The 23,467-nt window shown below is 31.0% G+C and overlaps 1 protein-coding gene across 1 annotated transcript in view; it reads right to left on the reverse strand.

The window, feature by feature from the left end:
• Positions 1-23,467, reverse strand: part of LOC142321285 (atrial natriuretic peptide receptor 1) — a 251,566-nt gene that overhangs the window by 39,040 nt on the left and 189,059 nt on the right. Inside the window, exons 7-10 of the mRNA XM_075359283.1 lie at positions 20,840-21,028; positions 19,373-19,508; positions 10,116-10,352; positions 1,531-1,615 (exon numbers count right to left, since the gene is read on the reverse strand). Of these exons, the coding sequence (XP_075215398.1) occupies positions 1,531-1,615; positions 10,116-10,352; positions 19,373-19,508; positions 20,840-21,028 (647 nt within the window). The remainder of the gene's footprint in view (positions 1-1,530; positions 1,616-10,115; positions 10,353-19,372; positions 19,509-20,839; positions 21,029-23,467) is intronic.

Raw genomic sequence — 23,467 nt, forward strand, 5'->3', positions numbered from 1 at the left:
CCATAGTTTCTTCAGTTTGTCTTGATGGATTCTTCATTAATTTTATACTTTTTCTTTTACCTTCCTGCAATAATTGAAGAAAATGTTCAAATGTGACAGTCTTTCCACATTTTCTTTATTTCAAGGAATATTATTTATACCAACCTATTTTTTAACTCAATCTATGTATTCTATGGGATTAAACTCAAGACAAATGAAGGAATGACCATATTCATTAAAAACTTTGCCTACTTTATAGCTGCACTGTTTGCTGCCCTCTGCTGATTTTATTAAATGATAACTTAATTTTTTAGCACGATTCAGTAAATAGAATATTTTTCAACCAAATTCAATTCAGCACTTCCCATTTGGATGTATTAAAATTAATGGATTTTATTTTCTGAAAATTGAATGTTGTTTATTAGTATTCTGAGAAGGTAGGTTTTGGAAAATTTTTTATGAAGTCCCTTTGAGTGATTATTAGAGGTTATTCTGTTATGATAATCCTCTATATAATGACTAGAATGTCAATTGTCTGTCCCATAAGAATAAAACCCATGTAACCCCTATAAGCATGACTAATTAATCAGGAACCGTTACAAATTGAAATAAAAGCTACCATACCTTCTTCCTCCTCTTACTTAGAGGAATAGATGTGAACCTTGTAATAAAGTCTCATCCATATAAATTATAATTATTGGCCTATTGGTATTTTTTAATAGTTCTTAAGAAATAAAGCCTCTTGTACTGTGTATTTGATTACTCAAAGCAATCTTTCTTCCACCAAAAATCTCATTTCAAGTGAAATCTTTCTAAGATACAACTCTTATCCATAAAATCTAGTGTATTAAATAAAATCACAAATAATCTCACAATTAAATAGGTAAATAGAGTTATTTTGAATATAATTTCGCTAAAAATAAATCCATTTTCCTTTTATAATTATTAATAGATAAAGAATTCCCAAAGGAACCTAAGTCACTCACAGTACTAGGTCATCTTTTATCCTTAGGAATGTTAAAAAAAATGAACATTCATTAGTTTCAGTCCATTTTAATTTTTTGTAGAAAAGTTATTGTTTATCCAGCTGCAGCTGCATTTCTCTTGACTTTTTTGGAACTATTAAACGCTTAATTGTTTCTTTGTCATACAAGTTGGTAATCAGTTCATAAATTTGACTCGTGTAAAATAGCATTCTCGATTTCAGCTTTTTAAGTAATAAAGAAGATTAAAAATTTTAAAATGACAACTTAACTTATTTAAAAATATAGTGTGTTTAAAAATTTATATAATCTTTAGCAAACTTTCACAAAATTTTCCTAATAAAATTACATTACATTACGTTATTTGTTTGTTATTTTATCTGCTTTTTTAAAAACCTAATAATTTTTTATTTCAATTATTTATGATATTCTAGTGTTAAACATGTTTAGGCACTTTTTTCTATGATTTTGCCTATTGGTCTCACATCTACACAACATCTCTTTGCATAAATATTTTTATCAGCATTCTGGGATATTTATAATTTAACTAATATTTGTTAATACTTACTTATTTACTATAAAAATCAGCATTATTGCTAGAGTTACAAATATACTGAAGGCTGCCAACCCGTAAGTTGCCATCATATGTGCTTCTGAAATTAAAAATGTCAAACTTATTAAAAAAAATTATGTTTTTGCATTATTTTAACTATAAGAATTAACTAGGCTGCTGTTGTAAAATTCAACTGTAAAACTCATTATGGTGATATATGGCCCTCAATTTTTATAGGTTGTATTATTAAATCTATACCAGTATCAATTACACAATTTATGTTTAAAGAATTGTATTTATTTATTCTTTGGGGACGGAATTCTTGAAGTTCTGTAGAAGAACCTGTTTGAGGAATTATCTTAAAATTTATGTAATGAGAATGAAATCATACTTGACAGGATATCGTGGAAGTTAGTAAAGAACTTATTGTATGTTAGTTCCTCTGCAGTAAATTTTGTAACAGCTGCAGAGTCTGACTAATTTATTAATGTTTATTTAAAACATTTAGAAAAAAATCTACTGTGAGGAAAGACAGAATCTATAATTAGTAGCAATTTAAATTAAATTTAAAATTAGTTTGTGTATTTAAATTTTATCAGATTGGTTATTGTTCTGGTTTACTCTCCTGACCATAAAATGTTAAACAAACAGTAATTTTATGTTGGAATTAGATTTATGCTCTAATTCTGCCCCACTCACTGGCCTTGAATCTTGATGTGGTTGAAAAATTTAAAGAACTGAAGTTAAGAATAAATAGAAAAAGTAAAATAGTTCCAGTGTATATTTGTTTGAGAGTTAACTTTATTATTTTATATTAAATTATAAAAGAAATTAATATTATACTTCTCTCTTTCTCTCTTTTTCCTGTTTAGCCTCTGGTAACTACCGTTTAGATAATACTTCAGAGGATGAATGAGGATGATATGTATGATTGTAAATGAAGTTTAGTCTTGTACATTCTCAGTACGACTATTCCTGAAAGGTGTGGCTAATTGAAACCCAACCACCAAAGAATACCGGTATCCATGATCTAGTATTCAAATCCGTGTAAAAATAACTGGCTTTACTAGGACTTGAACGCTGGAACTCTCGGCTTCCAAATCAGCTGATTTGGGAAGACGCGTTCACCACTAGACCAACCCGGTGGGTTAATATTATACTTACTTGTAGTCATACCTAACTTTGTTAATATTAAAAATTCTGCTAAAGTATGAGAAACAATGTTTGCAGATATTTGTGTATATAACAATATAAACTAATTATTAAAATGTAAATCACTTACATATATTCCACAGTAACAGTAATGTAATTTATGATATTCATTTAATAACATTTTTACAGTTTACCATAGCATTATATTAATTTTCATAAAAACACAAAGTTGCCAAAATAAAAGTATTTCATTAATTTATGTGAAAGAATATTATATTTAAAATTGAAAGTAGGTTTATGACTCACCAAATCTCAACCAATCAAAATAACTCATTTTGTAATAAATCACAAGATTAAATAATTCTGATCATTTGCAATGTACCAAACTTTGACCAATCATGGTATTAGTGCTGATAACATAATATCTCAATCGATAAAGAAAATTTTTTTTCCAATAAGGTTATAGGTATAAGAATTCAGGTAACAGAAAGATTAACCAAATTTAAAACTGCCTTTCTTACTTCCACATTTAAGTTTCTGATAAGGAAAAATAAGAACTTCTGTATGTTAATAATTCACCAATACAAAACCAATTACTGTTTTGTATGTATATGTATATATGAAATTTGACTTAAAATTTAATACATTAAAGGAAGTAACAGGATGGATTTTTTACATTTCTATAGTTGTCGTCGAGAAGAACATTTTTTTTGTGGTGATCATTTAACTTATTAACAGTTTGATTTTTTAATTGTAAAAGTAAAAGAAAATACATGTAGTTATGTTGGCATGTTGTTTAGTATTTCCACTTTTTCATTTTCATGTAAAGTATCTGTAAATTAGTGTTTAGGAAGTGTGGAGTATATTTCAATAGTTTACCACTTACAAAATGAAATTCTTCAATTTTTTATTTCATGTTAATAACAAAAACCTATCAGTTATGAAATTATTCAATTTGTGCTATTTACCTGAAACCAAAATTTGTTGTTGCAGGAGGTCGTAATAAAAGATGAGAGTTGTAGATTTTACTCTCTGTATTGTCATTAAATTTATGAGTTTATGATAACTGGAGCTATTAATTGTTTGAAACTAATGAGAAAGCTGTTATATTGAATTCATTAAAATTCTGTAAATATATAATTTTATTTTTTGGGTATAACTGAAAAACAATCAAATTGTATTAATTGATAAATTATCAATTAATGAATGTATTAATTGATTTGCGCCTGCATGGTCCATGCAGGCGCAAATCTTCACACATACACATATGTACATGTGAACACAACCATGTTTACTTATAAATATTCTGAAAGTTTCCAGATATCCTATGCAGCTTTCTGGATTCAGGGCCCATAGACAGCCCCTTATTTGTGATATGTAAGTGAGGTATAGTCTTGTACAGCCTCAGGCCTGACCAAACCTGAGATGTTTGGTTAATTGAAACCCAACCATGAAAGAACACTCCATGATGTAATATTGAAATCTGAATAAAAGCAACTAACTACCTTTACTAGGATTCAAACCTGGGAATTTCGACTTCAAAATTAGCTAATTTACTATGACAACTTTTATTACCAGACCATTCTAGCAGGTTAAACAAATTATATGATAAAACAGATGAAAATTTTGTTGTGAAATAAGTTCAGACAATACATGGCAGTTTTCGAAAAGAATTTAAGAAGGTAGAACAATCAATGTGTAAAATGGGATGTTCACATCATCAAAATCAGCACTTTCTATTCTCAAGTAATTTTTAAAGTCTTCAGGATTATCTACCCTTAATTCTTTTAATAGGTTAATCTGAGTGTAACTTTCTCATTTATTTAATCAATCCTTTTGATTTACATCTTTCTATGTTCAACTGACAGTAAAAATTCATAGATAATGCTCAATTCTTTTTAATACTTAGTAAGCTTATGGTATCACTTAACTTTATTTCTTACTACACAGCTGAACTTACTACATAAAGCAAAAAAAGAGCTATGTTCAACATATGTTCAAATACTGTGTTTGACGTAAGGATAGTTCTACAACGCCATCTGGTTTGATTACAACAGTATAGCTCATCAAGTGAATAGAGTGTAATAAAAATATTGCATGCCAAACATTTAATACTTTAAACTTGATAGAATTGTTAGCGTGCATACTTGAGAGGTGTAAAATATGAAATTTTCATTTTAAAACGAACGTGCAAGTACTTCCTTTCCAAATTTGCAAGTTTGGTATGACTATTTTAAATTATGTTTCTGGGTGATGAAGAGGAACTGTCTGTAGCCACCAAAAACGGGGGCCCCACCTGAAGGATATTATAATTTTTTTATAATTCCTGATATACATTTACCTCTTATTTCAAGTTGTGGCTTTCATTAAAAATTATGTATGAAAGGGCTGACAAGCAAGGAGTAAAGTGGGACCTAAATTCTTACTAAAAAACTTTAAAAGCAATTATAATCTTAATACATTATAATATTTTTGTAATACTGTTTTTATTTATTTTTTTCTCCTGGTATGTATGTTGCTATCTGTTTAACTAGTGAGCGATAAGCAATCCCCCCAGAGCGCAGTGAGATGAGGGTGATATACAGGGTCATTCATGGGAACCGGATGTTTTTAAAATAATCATAAAAAATTGAATATTTACTTTAAAAAAGTTTTATTGGTACTGAAACACTTGTTAAATCAAAGCATTTGTTACTTACTCATGAATGAAAAATTATGTCCAGCAAGTGATGTCCATTTTGAGCAATACATTGCTGTAGCCTTTCTTCACGGTAACTAGCCTCAATTCTTTGCAGCATGTCTACATCAATCTGGGTGAAGCGATGACGAATTGCGATCTTTAGGTCCTCCAGTGTACGCGGTTTATTGCCGTACACACCCGATTTCAGTAACCCCCACAGAAAAAAATCACAACTACTCAAGTCGGGGGACCGAGGGGGCCAAGGAATGTCGCCGAATCTGGAAACTATCTGTCCCGGAAACAAGTTACGGAGAACAGCCATCGTTGCCCTCGCTGTGTGCGCTGTAGCTCCATCCTGCTGGAATAACACATTTTGAAAATCGATTCCCCGGTTTCGTAACTGTAACGATCAGCTGTTACAGTTACGGCAGCGTCATTTTCTTCAAAAAAATACGGTCCAATAACACCGACCTTTCCTATTGCACACAGACAGTCACCTCTGGCCTATGAAGTGGTCTCTCGTGAAGCCGATGTGGGTTTCTTTCTTCCCAATACCGGCAATTCTGTTTGTTGATGAAGCCACTCACATGAAAATGGGGGCTTCGTCACTCATTAACAATAACAAATTTTCATTTTCTTCAAAAACTGTAAGCATTTGTCGACAAAATTGTAATTGCTGCGTGAAATCTTGCTCGTTTAACTGCTGCACGACGGCTATCTTGTAAGGATGGAAATGCAGGTCTGTTTGCAGAATTCGTCTTACCGTACTTGTGCTCATTTGAAGCGCTGCTGAATGCCTTTGAATTGAGCGGCGTGGGCTTCTGACAACGGCTTCCCTTACTCGTTTGATGTTCTCCGGAGTGCTAGCAGTTCGTCGGGGACCTGGTGGATTTTTCTTCAATATTGAACAGCTTGTTCGAAGGTTGTTTACCCATCTCAATATTGTGTTACGAAAAGGGACACTTGCATACGACGGATATTAAACTGACGGCGGAAATCTCGCTGAACAGCAGTTACGGATTCGTCATTTCGCACAAAACTGTCATACCCGTACAGGCGTTGGTCTAGCGTCCACGGCTCCATCTCAACGACTAAAATGTAAATGCTATGAACAAAGGAAACGTCAGACACCAGCCACGTGCCCCTCCCACCACGAACGCCCGAGTACAACCCACTTCAAAAACATCCGGTTCCCGTGAATGACTTTGTATGTATGACATGTAAATGAGGTGTGGTCTTGTACAGACTCAGACTGATCATTCTTGAGGTGTGTGATTAATTGAACCCCAACCACTAAAGAACATTGTCTAGTATTCAAATCTGTAGAAATTCCTTTGATTTTTTGTTGACATTTTAAAAAAAATTTTTTAATTTGAAAATAAATGATAAACAGCTTTTTGTTATGCAAACAAAATGGAATTCTACGTAAAATGTATTTTCTCATAACTTGGCTATTATTTTTAATGTGATTAAATTATTAGATAAATTTAATTGAGAAATAAGAATTTACACTTTGCATAATGATTTGATTAAGTTCATATAGATTCTAATTTATATATATACACACACACTATAGATTTTGGCTCTGTTGAAAGTCCCATATTACTTTTAATTTTTTTTTCATTAATAATTTTCTCTTTACTAATACCAGCACACAAATTAAACTTTTGATATGATAATTTAGTTTTTAATTCGATCAATTAATGAACAGATATCCTTTTATAAGTTGTTTTTCTACTTTTACATTAAATTAATTGACTGCATATTTAACTTGATATGCAGTTTTGTATTAAATATTTTAAAATAACCGTTTTGTATAATTTTGTTATTTATTATTTTTTTTCTAAGAAAGATAGGAGAATGAACAGGCACAATTTAAGGATTACTTTTTTTTTAACTAACTTTTTGTACATTGGAGTCTATTCAAGTAGTGAACAATAAGAAACCCCTGCCCTGTGACCCAATGAGATGAGGATGATATTTATGATTACAATTGAGGCATAGTTTTGTGAAGACTCAGGCTGACCATTATTGAGACGTATGGTTAATTGAATCCCTACCACCATAGTACATTGTATCCACTGTCTAGTATTGAAATTCATATAAAAACAACCAACTTTTACTACGTTTTGCAGCTTACAACCTTCGACTTTGAAACAACCGATTTGCGAGGATGAGTTAACTACTTGGTCAGTCTGGTGGGCTGGGTAACTAAAAAAAGCAGAGATGGTATATAAATGTGAGGCACCCTTCATAATTGAAAGTTATCATTTTATTAAATGAGAAACACATCTTAAAAAAGGATTTATTGAACTTTAACCTATTTAAAAATAATTTCTGCATACAACGGTAAACATAAATCAATTTATACCAGCAAATTAAGCTAATTATTTACAACAGTTAATTATTAATATTTTTTAGTTAAGTTCACCCGATTTTAATTTTTAATTTTGTTATCATTTATTCTGTAAAGTCATTATAGTACTTACTTTTTAGCCATGGGGATAAGTCCTTAAATATTTCTTCATTGTGAATTGATCTAGTTACTTTCATATTTCTCATTTTTTAATTTTTTTTAATTTTATAACTTTACTTTTTAATTTGATTTATTAAATTAAATTTTAACCATTCTTCACACTTAATATTCCACAAACATATGTTAAGCGTTGTATTGTAAAACTCGGTTATTTTTTTAACTTTCTATTTTTTATTCATTATATTTTGTAATCAACATTTAAACCTGATGTGATTAATATTAATTAATTAAGAAATATTCAAATTAAATTTGTTACCGAAGGTTGAATGTTATAAATTTATTATTAAATTATTTGTTTCAGTGAGGTAGTATATAGTAAGCAAATTAATGGTTGTAAGAATTACGTGTACTTGTTCCGTATTAAGGTAATTAGATCTCATAGGCTATCCCATGATAGGAGACTATTAGAAATTGCTTGTCTTTTTAGAATGGCAATTTAAAAATTTAATTCTCTAATAAAAAATATGCATTTTATCTTAAATATTTAATAAAAAAATTCAGTGTGTATGTGTGTGCGCGCGCGCGCGTGTGCGTGCGATGTAAGAATCTAAGTCTATAACTAAGTATAAACTTCCTAGATAGATTCTTAGAAAAGTCAAAATCTAAATCAGTAAATTTAAATGTAAACCCTTTCATCTAATATAAACTGGTCCTCATTTGACCTCCCCTCATTCTTTCTCACCTATATTGATATCGCTATTATTGTCCTCATCTAATTTGAACTCCCCAGGATGTGACCTGGCTGTCCTAACTTTAATGTAATTGATTATGATGTAGGGATGTATGTGGTTCTAATAGTTAGTGTTGTCATTTTTAGCTAAAATTTTGTTACACGTACTCATGTAAAAGAGTTCTGAAAATCATTTTTTTTTAAAATTAAAAGTTAGTTATTTTATCTGTTGCTTGGTCATGTTGGTTGTGCTGTATGGCAACTAACAATCTTATTTAATTATTAGGTTTCAGAAACAATTTAGACCATTTTTTCAATTTAGGCTATAAAATGCGGCATATTTTGTGCTCAGATATTCATCTACTTTCGCTAGAAAAAAAAACTACTTACATATTTGAAATCAGTGTTAAAACACAATAAGAATTACATGTTATATAAAATTTGATTTTGTAAAAAAGCTGGTTTTACGAAAATATTTTTCTAAAATTTCATTGTACTGGTTTTCCATTGATTTTTATTGGCTTATTGATTTTCTTCTTAACAAAAAGTCAATGAAACATTACTAACAGGAAAAATCATTAGAATTTCTGGTGAATTTAGAATATTAATTAGATGAAACTAGTGTCCATTGCATATAAATCATTGCACATAAATATGAAAGTACATTATTTTGATGTGTAAAAATTGCGTTTCATCTGTAAACAAAGTCCAACTTAGTTGACACTAGTCCCATTAGACTTCTCAGTCAGTGTAGTAAGGATTAATGTATGAGTGTGCAGTCTTATTAAGTGGTTGAGTTACATCATTTAGCATATAATAAACTAAATAATTTTTTGTTAATAGTACTGGTGTATAAATTTTGGACAATTTTTTTACTAATTTTTATGTTTCCAGTAGGTCATAAAACATTTTTCATGTATTATTTTGAATACATGAAATTTGTAAGTATTCAAATGATATATGATTTGAGGCTTACTTTTTATCAGTGATTAAAACACTGATAAAAAGTGATTATAAACATGTAAACAACAGTAGAATTTTAGCAGATCTGTCAATGTTTATTATTTTTTACAATGAAAACTATATTTGAGTTGTTTTGGATTATTATTGATTTATTTAGGATTTAAAAATAATTGCTTTAAGAGAAATGACTCTGTAAAATAGTATTCGCTTTCAGTGTAAGCTTTAGTGCACACTAGTTATGTGAAGCTGGATAATTTTACACACAATCAGAAAATTATTTATTTACTTAAAGAAGGATTTAAGAACCCTGCTAATACTACCATCATGTGTTATATAAATTCCAATAAGCTATACATTTTGAAAAGTACATTAGCTTAAGTATTATGGAAACTACTTCCTTTCAGCTAGGAGGAAAATGAGTACTCGATGAAAATAATAATAACAATAATAATGTACTTAGTCAGATAAAATAATACATTGTTAAGTGAGCAAATTCCTGATAATCTATTTTTCATCTTCAGTCATGATTAGAGAATTTTATAAAGTAAAATACAATCGAGTTTGCCTGGTAATGCTAATTATTTGTTTTCAACTCTTACCATTAGCAGCACATGATGGATCATTTGCCATAAATCCACATGGTGGTACATCTGCTGGTGGACCATTTTTTCCTCCTGGCCAATGAATTCGTTTACCTGGAACCGGACTATAAATACGTCTCATACCATAATAATGTGCAATAACCTCAAATCTTCCTGTTATTGGGTCTAAATCTAATACAGCATAATCTGCATCTCTTTCACCATTTTCATCAATTCGTACATGACCAGTTATACCTAAAATAAATTAATCATTTTTTTATTACCTTCTTTAATATTTATTTTAAATTTAAAATTTAAAAACCTTCAATTTTTGTCTGATTGTAATTTAATTTTATTACTGTGTATCAGTGTTTAAACAGAAACATTAATTTCATAAAATATATTTTCAGATGACAGTTTTTATTATTGTTATGATCAGCATTAGAAGAGCTACTTTTTATTAGGACAAATTCATTACACTAATTATAAAAAGGTAACTGTTCGTAACTATTCAGGTAGTGAAAGATATGGCAATTAGCAGGCTAAGTTAACTTCACTAAAAGGTGAAGAACTCCTTCACCTCACCTGATGGTTGTTTTTTTTAAACTTCTTGAAAAGTATATTATTAAACTGAAAAAATGAGCTTCTATAATTGTTTACCTTTAATTTTTATAAACAGGCTACTGTAGCTATGAATTATAACTGTGAAATAATAATTTCACACTTTTAATTAATAATAAGAGAAATTAGCTATCTCAGACTAAATACTTACAGTATTATTATTATTATTATTATTTAAGAAGCTTTTATTGTCTAAAATACAATAAGTGTATGTATTAAAGTATGTATTTGAGTATGGTGGACATTAAATAATGAAAGAGACAAATTGATGTAGAAATGAAACAGTTTGTAGGAGGAATTTTGTACTTTGACTTTAGGTTGGCATCACTGGGATGAGCTTAGAACAGCCGATAGATAAAAAATGTATTGTTTATAACCTCAATATTTCATTTAACGATGGCGTATCTGTTTGAAGTTTCCACATTACTTGAACAACATTCATTGATCTGTTTTTTTGCTTTCTGAAGATGAAAAACCAGCTAAAATCTTTTCTCGAATGATTTTACAGTATGGTAAAAGTTGTATGAACTGCGGAAATTTTTATAATTGGTAGAACAGTTAAAAAATGGTTGAACCTCAGTGACTTTGACTGACACCTTTGCTTGAAACCCGCTTGACAACATTATTTGTGAAGACTTGATGTATTATAGTTGAACATATAGCAAAAACAGCTGCAATAAGTGTTGGCACAGTTCATAACATTATCAGTAACAAGCTCAAGTACAACAAAAGAAGTGCAAGGTGGGTCCCAAAAGAGTTAACGCAACAACACAAGGAAGCAAGACTGAAAATATGTTCAGACTTGAAAGAATGCTATGAAAGGGAATGTTACCCTTTTCTAATCAATATTTTAACATATGATGAAACTTGGGTTCACCATTTTGAACCAGAGTCCAAAAGACAAAGCATGGAATGGAAGCACACCAGCTCACCTGTACGAAAGAAATTCAGAATGCAAGCATCAGCGGGAAAAGTCATGTTGACGACTGTCTTTTGGGATGCCCAAGCTGTCGTCTTTTGTGATTATTTGGAAAATCAGCATACAATAAACAGTGTATACTACTCAGAATGCTGATGAAAAAAGTAAAGCCAGCAATGAGAGAAAAACATTGTGGACCTCAAAGAAAAGGCATGATATTGCTACATGACAATGTTCACACTCACAAAAATGCATTGCGAGATACTACCTCTTCCCTACAGTCCAGATTTGGCTCCCTCAGATTTTCATTTGTTTGGACCACTCTAGGAGGCATTGCATGGAAAAAAGTTCAGCAACAATGAGGAGATCAAAGAATTTGTGGGAAAGTGGCTCAAACAAGAAGAGAAAGACTTCTTTGCATCAGGTATAAAAAAACTAGTTCATGGTTGGGACAAGTGTATTAATATTGGTGGGTATTATATTGAGAAGTAGTAAAAGTCTCATTTTGTAAAAATACAGGTTTTTTACTACATCAGTTTAGCTTTTTAATTATTGAATGTCCCTTGTGTATATATATATATATATATGAGGATAAGTCAATTATTATCCGGAATGTAGTTATAAATTTTATTGCAATTCAAATAGGAAACTTACATGTACATCATTTTTCAACATCGTACCCTTGCATTTCAATGCACTTGTCCATCGTTGCACAAGCTTCCTCATGCTCTCATAAAAAAAGGTTTTCAGCTGAGCTGTGAGCCAGGAATGCACCGCTTCTTTCACTGTTTCATCCGAGGTAAATCGACGGCCCCTTAATGCCTCTTTGAGTGGACCAAACAAGTGGTAGTCAGAAGGGGTAAGATCAGGACTATACGGAAGATGAGCCAGTACTTCAAAGTTGAGTTTCTGGAGCGTTTCAGCAGTGTGGGCAGCAGTATGTGGATGGGCATTGTCGTGCAACAACACAACACCTTTCGACAGCAGTCCTCAGTGTTTGCTTCAAATTGCAGACTTCACTTTGTCAGAAAGCATCTCACTGTAATGCACATTGTTTATTGTTGTGCCCCTTTCCTCATACTGTTCTAGTACTGGGCTGTGAGTCCCAAAAAGCCATAAGCATCAGTTTTTCCTGCAGATGGTTGGGTCTTGAACTTTTTTTTGCAGGGTGAATTTGGATGTTTCAATTCCATACTCTGCCATTTACTCTCTGGCTTGTAATGATGGATTCATGTTTTGTGACCAGTGATGATTCTGTCTAAGAAGATGTCCCGTTTGTTACCATAGCGATCCAAATGTTTTTGGCAGATGTCCAAGCGCGTTTGTTTATGCAACTGTGTGAGTAGTTTTGGGACCCATCTTGCACAGACTTTATGAAACCAAAGTCTGTTGTGGATGATTTCGTAGGCAGAATCGTGACTAATTTGGAGACAATGTTCCACTTCATCGATAGTTACTTGTCTGTCTACGAAAACCATGTCACGTGCACACGCAATGTTTTCCTCATTTGTGGCGGTAAATGGTCATCTGGCTCTCTCGTCGTGCGTAACACTTGTATGACATTTTTTAATTTTTCAATCCATTCATAGACACTTCGTTGTGGCAACACACTGTTTCCGTACTGTACCGAAAGTCTTCTGATGAATTTTGGCCTCTGATACATCTTCTGACCACAAAAAACGGATCGCTGAACATTGCTCTTCTTTGGTGCAAACAGAAAGCGGAGCAGCCATGGTTAACGGCAGGGCAGCGATAATGGAAGTAACCTAGTAGCATCAAACTTGCACAGACATAACAACAATTAAACCACGCATGCATCATCTATGCAACACAACAGTACTACCAACATAAACAAGAATATAACTAAATTGGAGATAATAATTGACTTACCCTCATATGTATACGTGAGGTGTATAAAATATATTATTATTTTTAAAAAATCCATCTATCAAGCAATATATATATATAAATTTTTTTTTTTTGTCTTCAGTCATTTGACTGGTTTGATGCAGCTCTCCAAGATTCCCTATCTAGTGCTAGTCGTTTCATTTCAGTATACCCTCTACATCCTACATCCCCAACAATTTGTTTTACATACTCCAAACGTGGCCTGCCTACACAATTTTTCCCTTCTACCTGTCCTTCCAATATTAAAGCGACTATTCCAGGATGCCTTAGTATGTGGCCTATAAGTCTGTCTCTTCTTTTAACTATATTTTTCCAAATGCTTCTTTCTTCATCTATTTGCCGCAATACCTCTTCATTTGTCACTTTATCCACCCATCTGATTTTTAACATTCTCCTATAGCACCACATTTCAAAAGCTTCTAATCTTTTCTTCTCAGATACTCCGATTGTCCAAGTTTCACTTCCATATAAAGCGACACTCCAAACATACACTTTCAAAAATCTTTTCCTGACATTTAAATTCATTTTTGATGTAAACAAATTATATTTCTTACTGAAGGCTCGTTTAGCTTGTGCTATTCGGCATTTTATATCGCTCCTGCTTCGTCCATCTTTAGTAATTTTACTTCCCAAATAACAAAATTCTTCTACCTCGATAATCTTTTCTCCTCCTATTTTCACATTCAGCGGTCCATCTTTGTTATTTCTACTACATTTCATTACTTTGGTTTTGTTCTTGTTTATTTTCATGCGATAGTTCTTGCGTAGGACTTCATCTATGCCGTTCATTGTTTCTTCTAAATCCTTTTTACTCTCGGCTAGAATTACTATATCATCAGCAAATCGTAGCATCTTTATATTTTCACCTTGTACTGTTACTCCGAATCTAAATTGTTCTTTAACATCATTAACTGCTAGTTCCATGTAAAGATTAAAAAGTAACGGAGATAGGGAACATCCTTGTCGGACTCCCTTTCTTATTAGGGCTTCTTTCTTATGTTCTTCAATTGTTATTGTTGCTGTTTGGTTCCTGTACATGTTAGCAATTGTTCTTCTATCTCTGTATTTGAACCCTAATTTTTTTAAAATGCTGAACATTTTATTCCAGTCTACGTTATCGAAAGCCTTTTCTAGGTCTATAAACGCCAAGTATGTTGGTTTGTTTTTCTTTAATCTTCCTTCTACTATTAATCTGAGGCCTAAAATTGCTTCCCTTGTCCCTATACTTTTCCTGAAACCAAATTGGTCTTCTCCTAACACTTCTTCCACTCTCCTCTCAATTCTTCTGTATAGAATTCTAGTTAAGATTTTTGATGCATGACTAGTTAAACTAATTGTTCTGTATTCTTCACATTTATCTGCCCCTGCTTTCTTTGGTATCATAACTATAACACTTTTTTTGAAGTCTGATGGAAATTCCCCATTTTCATAAATATTACACACCAGTTTGTATAATCTATCAATCGCTTCCTCACCTGCACTGCGCAGTAATTCTACAGGTATTCCGTCTATTCCAGGAGCCTTTCTGCCATTTAAATCTTTTAATGCTCTCTTAAATTCAGATCTCAGTATTGTTTCTCCCATTTCATCCTCCTCAACTTCCTCTTCTTCCTCTATAACACCATTTTCTAATTCATTTCCTCCGTATAACTCTTCAATATATTCCACCCATCTATCGACTTTACCTTTCGTATTATATATTGGTGTACCATCTTTGTTTAACACATTATTAGATTTTAATTTATGTACCCCAAAATTTTCCTTAACTTTCCTGTATGCTCCGTCTATTTTACCAATGTTCATTTCTCTTTCCACTTCTGAACACTTTTCTTTAATCCACTCTTCATTCACCAGTTTGCACTTCCTGTTTATAGCATTTCTTAATTTCCGATAGTTCCTTTTACTTTCTTCATCACTAGCATTCTTATATTTTCTACGTTCATCCATCAGCTGCAATATATCGTCTGAAACCCAAGGTTTTCTACCGGTTCTCTTTATTCCGCCTATGTTTGCTTCTGCTGATTTAAGAATTTCCTTTTTAACATTCTCCCATTCTTCTTCTACATTTTCTACCTTATCTTTTTTACTCAGACCTCTTGCGATGTCCTCCTCAAAAATCTTCTTTACCTCCTCTTCCTCAAGCTTCTCTAAATTCCACCGATTCATCTGACACCTTTTCTTCAGGTTTTTAAACCCCAATCTACATTTCATTATCACCAAATTATGGTCGCTATCAATGTCTGCTCCAGGGTAAGTTTTGCAGTCAACGAGTTGATTTCTAAATCTTTGCTTAACCATGATATAATCTATCTGATACCTTCCAGTATCGCCTGGCTTTTTCCAAGTGTATATTCTTCTATTATGATTTTTAAATTGGGTGTTGGCAATTACTAAATTATACTTCGTGCAAAATTCTATAAGTCGGTCCCCTCTTTCATTGCTTTTGCCCAGCCCGTATTCACCCACTATATTTCCTTCCTTGCCTTTTCCAATGCTTGCATTCCAATCTCCAACTATTATTAAATTTTCATCTCCTTTTACGTGTTTAATTGCTTCATCAATCTCTTCGTATACACACTCTACCTCATCATCATCATGGGCGCTTGTAGGCATATAGACGTTAACAATCGTTGTCGGTTTAGGTTTTGATTTTATCCTTATTACAATGATTCTATCGCTATGCGTTTTGAAATACTCCACTCTCCTCCCTATCTTCTTGTTCATCACGAAACCTACTCCTGCCTGCCCATTATTTGACGCTGAGTTAATTACTCTAAAATCACCTGACCAAAAGTCGCCTTCCTCTTCCCACCGAACCTCACTAATTCCTACTATATCCACATTTGTCCTACCCATTTCCCTTTTTAAATTTTCTAGCCTACCAACCTTTTTTAAGCTTCTAACATTCCACGCTCCGACTCGTAGAATGTTATTTTTTAATTTTCTGGTGACCCCTTCCTTAGTAGTCCCCACCCGGAGATCCGAACGGGGGACTATTTTACCTCCGGAATATTTTACCAAGGAAGGCGCCTCCATTATTGCTATGTGAAAATGCAGAGCCACATTTTCTTGGAAAAAAAGCAGCTGTAGTTTTCCATTGCTTTCAGCTGCGCAGTACTCAGTACGAGGACTGAGTGATGTTGATACGGCCGTTTAAGTCGTCCTGACTCACGCCCCTAACAACTACTGAAAGAGCTGCTGCCCTCTTTCAGGAATCATTCCTTAGTCTGGCTCTCAACAGATACCTCTCCGATATGGTTGCACCTTCGGTCCAGCTACTCTGTATCCCTGAGCACTCAAGCCCCCTCACCAACGGCAAGGTCTCATGATTCATAGAGGAGGATTATATATATATATATATTATTATATATATATATATATTATTATATATATATATATATATATTATATATTATTATTATATATATATATATATATTATTTTTATTTTATCAACCTAAGTACAGAATAATAAATAAAGTAGGGTGACACTTACCTTATTACATTATACAGGCAAATATTAAAATTAATTAAGGTAAGTGTCATCCTATTTTATTTATTATTCTGTACTTAGGGTGATCAAATAAACGTAATTTGTATATTAGTACAGAAGAATATGATAATTAAAGCAAGAATAAAGCAAGAATATGATTCTTATAATATATATATATATATATATATAGATAGATAAATTTTCTTTTAAAGAATGTATATTCAAACTAATTATTGTTAATCAAAACTATTCAACAAAATTAAACACACTTAAACTAGTGAATACTGGGGGTGGAAACTGGAAAAGTCCATACAAGAGTAAAAAGTTGTTTAATATTCATGTCAAAGTCATGTTTAAAGTTTCATTGTTAATGTTCTTGAATAGCAAAAACCGTCTTTCAGTGAAGTCACTTCAGATAATTATCATTATTTGTAGGTTAAAAAATGTTAATATATGTCCATTTTGTATCCATGTTTAAATGTAAGATTATTAAATGATGTCACATTTCTAAACTGTCATTGTTTATTTGATGTGAATGAATATATATAAAAAACAGAAACTTTCAGTGAATTGGAAGGTCTGAGTTATTTTTAACATAAATAAGAGGGTCGCATTTAATGGCTGCAAGATACATTTTCCAAAAGTAGTAGTTTAATATGTTTAACATATTTAAAAATCATCAGTCGAGTTAAGATTATAAATAATTTCCTACAAGTTGAACGTTGGAAAGTTACTAAACTTTTCCTTATTTAAATTTGTACAGAAGTGTGTAAAAAAAGCAAAGATGTTCTCTGATTATGGAAATATTGGTTAAAGGAAAAGTATTACTATTATGTTTTATACTTGGAAGAAGGATTGCAGTATAAGAATGAAGTTTTTTTGGGAGTTTGAGAATATACAAAGTAGAATTGATTGGTAATCTGGTGGTTCAGGATTAATTAAGTATGCTAGGGAATGGAGATCTCAACCATTGGAATGAAAACTATATATGCTTGCTACGGATAGTTTTTAGAATTAACAGTTCAAAGTTATTAGAAGAAGATAATAATGGTAGGTAACCAAGTTATCTTTCCTGGGACATGGTATTACAGCCACTTGATAAACGTGTAACCCAATCATTTAAGAAAAGATTGAAGAATTGTTATATGAACTGAATGGTAGAAAATATTTTCCTTTGGGTTTTAGTGATTGATTCATATTACTCTCCAGAAGTTTAGATATTTGGCACAACTTGTTAATTTCTGGCATAGATAGCTACATCCCTTGTTTGTGAGTGCTTGTATTTTATTACATTCTGCATATCTCATCAGTATCTTCCGTTAATTAAAACCCAAACATGATATAGTGGTCAGGAGACAGTATCAAGGATCCATTAGCATTAAAATATGTTTGGTTTGGACATGTCTTGAACTATGTGCTTTCTGCACAGAAAGCCAAATGCCTAACCATATATGACACAATATTACATATTTTTTTGGGAATAAAGAAAACACCTTGCTCTTTAATTCATGAGTACATGAAATGTATTACATGTTTTTACTTCATGTAAAAACATGAAGTAAAATTCTAAAAGAATTAGCTTTGAAATTATGTAAAGAGAACTACATTAAAAATTGTTTTGATGGCAGTAAATGCATTTTGTGATAAAGTAAAAGCGGGTAAATCTTGATTGGAAGAGAAAAGTAGTAAGGGGAAATTCTAATGGGAATTCAGTTATATTTCTGTAGCATACTTTTGGTGTAACAAATGAAAATATTAAGCATAAATATTAAGAAACTGTCAAGTTTACTCCTTATATAATGCCTTTAAAATTTCAGAATAACCGCATTTCACTGGAGGAAAACCAGGTGATTTCTTTTACTAGCCGTAACTTGAAAACAGAGTGTTTTTAGGGATATGTTTGAATGAAATTTTTTCCTTATTTCATCTCTAAAATCAGTTTCAAAATTATTTCCCTTTCCTCCTGAATTACTCTGTCTATACACAGAGTAATTCAGAACTACACATATCTGAATTAAATAGAATTTTATTGACAATATTATAATAGTTATCAATATTATTATTAACTATTATAATCTTGTTCTCATGTTATTTTTCAGTTCCAACATTTTTTGGTGCCTTAATTTTTAAAACCGGTTATGCACATTATGTAATTAAATATAATTCGGCTAAATCAGGGATATTATTAAATAAATTTCTGCTATAAATTTTGGATAAAATGTTTACTCTTAATAATTGAGTAATGTAATATATAATTGTAATTGTAAACGTGATTATTAAATTATGTATTTTTTATATTACGTTGTTTACATATTATGTAACTATGTTGTACTTACCATGAAAATTACGGCTCCACATACGCCGTGTTATAGCTACACCATCTCTTATATCTTTTCCTTCACTTAGAGTTTCATTTAATGCCATTCCCAACAAATAAACTCCATCATAAAAGGCACCTACAAAGAAGTTAACCTACACAAAAGAAATTTGGAACTTTCATCTTTATTAAAGTAATTATAATATTGCTGAAATTAATTCATGTCACTTAGGTACACCATAACTAAAAAATTGGATCAAAGTATTAAAAAAAAAAAAGATTCAAGATTGCATTTATGTTAATATTTAAGTAATTTAATTAATTTTAAATACTTTGTAAATAATTTTATTCAGATCAGTAAATTTTTATATCTGTACATCATGTCAGGAATGGTTAGGTTATTCCACATAATAAAAAAGGAATTGCCACAGCATTTACATAAGTGGATCATGGGAAACCATGATAAACCTACATCAGTGCATCATCATAGAATACTCTATTAATACAAAAATAGAATTGGAAAAGGTTAAACTAAATGCTAATATTTAAAATTACTAAATATATTATATGAAAAAATAATAGTCAAAGTATATCACTTTCTTATTTAAATTTTTTAGTTAGTATAATTTAAACAAAAATTATTACAGTAATAATGGATATATTAAAAAAAAAAAATAAAGAATTTGTATTTTAAATAGATTGATGGGAAACCATGTAAATGACTTAATAATTAAAGTGACAGTAAAAGCATAATACTATTTTATTTATTTATTTATTATTTTTTTTAACTAATTTTATTAAAATGGTTTATAAATATTTGTTTGCCAAAGATTACAATTTGATTTATTTTCTGTTTAAAAAATAAAATGCAATAATAACTTTTGCTGTTAAATGTTGAATTATTGTTTATTGTTAATTTAAAAACCATGAATGGTTTGTTTAAAAAGATGGTATTCTAAATAAATTAACAGATTGGATTTTATTTTCGTACCTCAAGTGTTTTTTTTTTAATTACTTGCAGAATATATATATTTTTTTATTATGTACAATATAAATAATGTGTTTACTTATTTTTTTACCTTTTTTGTAGGATTTATTTAAAGAAATAAGTTTTATTTAGCATTTTATATAATTCTTGTTTAATAAATTTCAGTATGAGTTGCAGAGAAAATAATGTAATGGACAAATACATTGTTTTATTATAATCTATTTAGGATTCAACTAAAGTTATTTTATTCATTGAAAATAACGATTTTATAAATCATCAAAGTATGGAATTCTCTCTGAAGCCCCTAAAAACATGCTCATGGCAGTGATTTCAGTACACAGATTCTTTCAGGAAAACTTATAAACGCTAAAAAGAAAATAAATAAATATTTTACGCATGTAATGCAACAGTTACAATTCATTGCTAATACAAATTGTTATATCTTTAGCTATCCTGTTTTTCCAGGAAGCAGTAAAAAAAAGGGAGATATTTACATACTTCTTCCCTTTGAGAGAATGTGTAATTATAATCTTGTTTAGCGCGCTGACGCACTTTTACTGCAAAATCCTGAAATTTAGGATTAGATGGTTGAAGTAGTGAAACTCTTAGTAAAGCTTCATAAGCTGTTCTTGCTATACTGTCATATTCATCACCTTCTTCCCAGTCATGATCTCCCCAATATGGTCCCTGAAAGTAAAAAGTATATGAATAAAAATTATGAATTTGTTTGCAGTTATACAAATTATAAGAATAAATAATTGTTATTTATTTATTTTAATATTTACAACTTCAAAAACTGTATCATGTGGACCTTGATTTTCCATTTTGCAAATTATTAGTAAGATTTAAATTAACCACACGTATTTATTTCTTTTATATTTTCAGTTAATAACATTTTACCTTATTTTATCAAAATTCCTTTTTCATCGGTTGCTAATTATACAGATTTGAATATTTCTATTCTTTCATTTTACAAAAAACTGAACTAATTTAATAAAATCTATCTCAAAAAATTGTTGTATGGAGGTGTCTCTTTTAAAATTAAATTAAATTAAAGTGGATTCAGGAAGCAGAGTTATAAAAGCCAGAAAATTCTTTTAAGTGTTTTTTGCCTCACTTTTTTTTAAGTGACCCAATTATAATATCTTAAACAACATAACTTTATTTCCTTTTCAACTGTTACAGTGAACTTCAATTTATTTGCTTAGCCGGGAAAAGTTTCTTGATTCTTGCAACATAAAAGATTCTCTTCTGCTATCTTAACCCTTCAAGCTGGTATTTAAATTTTTAAAGCCCTACCCTACTGCCGGTAATTTAAATGCCCAACCAGCAGCAGTATTACAGTACTAAAAGTAAAAAATGATAGCTTCAAAACTATTACACCAATTTAAACCAAATTTTCAGCAGAAGAATCATCCACTTTTTCCCATCACCAATCTATGTCTTTTTTTGTAGGCTTCACTTGTATATCAATATCGTCATCACTATCGCCACTACTCTTGTTCAGAATCCTCTTTATTTTCATTACGATTTTCTGTCACAAAATCTTCATCACTTTCGTCACTGTCAAATTCACTACCACTATCAAATATTCTAATGTTACTGTCACACGTCTCATCTAAACTTTCAATAATGTGTTTCGATGTAAGATTACGCAACATGCTTGACCCGGCCATTTTCATTTACTCACAGCTGATGCAACTGACTGAAAGAAGAGCATTCAACTTCGTAGAACAAAATCGTATTTCATTACCTATATGCGATCCCATGCAGTTATAAAAACACGGAGGGGAAGAACGAAGCCTCGTGATAACACAGAGCCAGTTGATCAAAAAAAATTACGAGATGGCAGTGTTATTAAGTTTTAAAGCAAGCACTGCGCGCTGCGAGACTGTCATGTCCACCCGCCGATACATACAACTTGACATTTGTGCATGACATTCACATGCTCCCTGCCTGAAGGGTTACCATCTTAACCACCAGTATTTAAACCTCATTAACCGTAATATAGTGGTTTTCCAGCCAGATTTTCTTTCAGCTTTTTAAACGTGTTAGTTGCTCAGGGATAGATATGTGCAGCAATCCAAGAAAGGGTTAAAATTTCTCATTTGAAACCTCTAACAACATCTGTGGTAGTATGTGAGCAATATGCAAACAGATGTTTTCATATAGCTGACAGTATCTATACATTACCACTCCTTATCCTATTTTTTTTTGTATCACCTGTACAATTTTTTTAGGGCGTCACTTTAAGCATAAGTATTTATTGCAGTTTTTCAACTTCCTATTAAGGAAGTTAGATGTTGAAGTCTGATAAGTTCTGATGTTTTCAAAACTTACGGCTAGATCCCGTTTATAAACCGAGCTATGAATATCTTTGATGTAAAAACAATTAACTAGTAATACTAATCTTAAGATTTAGTAAACATTTTTAATAGTCTTGTACATATCAAATTTGCTGTTTAGTGGAATTAACTTGTACTTTATACCATAAGCAGTCAAGTAGTCTTAGAAAGGGAAACAAATTAATATTAACTGTGGTGTTACATGAAATGGATTTATTTAACTCAAATTTGGCATTTATCCTTCCTTCACATCTATTTATTTTCATGATGATTCTCGTGTTATGTTGTAGCTAGTGAAACCACCAGTATCAAAGAGATGCTAGACCTGTGGTTATAGTTAGTTATGTTTAATACTGCTATATCATTGTTATTATTTTTAAATATTTTCTTCTTCAATTTCAGCTTTGTAATTGGTTTAACAAAACAATGTCCTGTTTTAACTCCTAAATACACTTTGGCATTTTGTGTGTTTATGGTCTAGTTATTGTGTTTCTATTTATATTACTTTTAGTTGTAATATTCCGTACTAATTAACAGAATTATTATTATTTTTTTTTTTACAAAATTATCCATTTTAATTTGATAGCAATTTCATATATTTTGAAGAGCACCGATTATTAGTCCTTACTCACCAAATCACTGCCTGGTTGATATTCATTCTATGTATTTTCTAAGTATTAAGTTTGTTGTCTATTTTTGGTATGCCATGTATTTAAGTACATTTGAAAAGTACAAAAATAAATTTTTAAAGATATAAAAGTACATAGGAATTTAGTAACCA

The sequence above is a fragment of the Lycorma delicatula genome, chromosome 3 (assembly GCF_047948215.1).
Source record: "Lycorma delicatula isolate Av1 chromosome 3, ASM4794821v1, whole genome shotgun sequence".
Taxonomy (NCBI): Eukaryota; Metazoa; Arthropoda; class Insecta; order Hemiptera; family Fulgoridae; genus Lycorma; species Lycorma delicatula.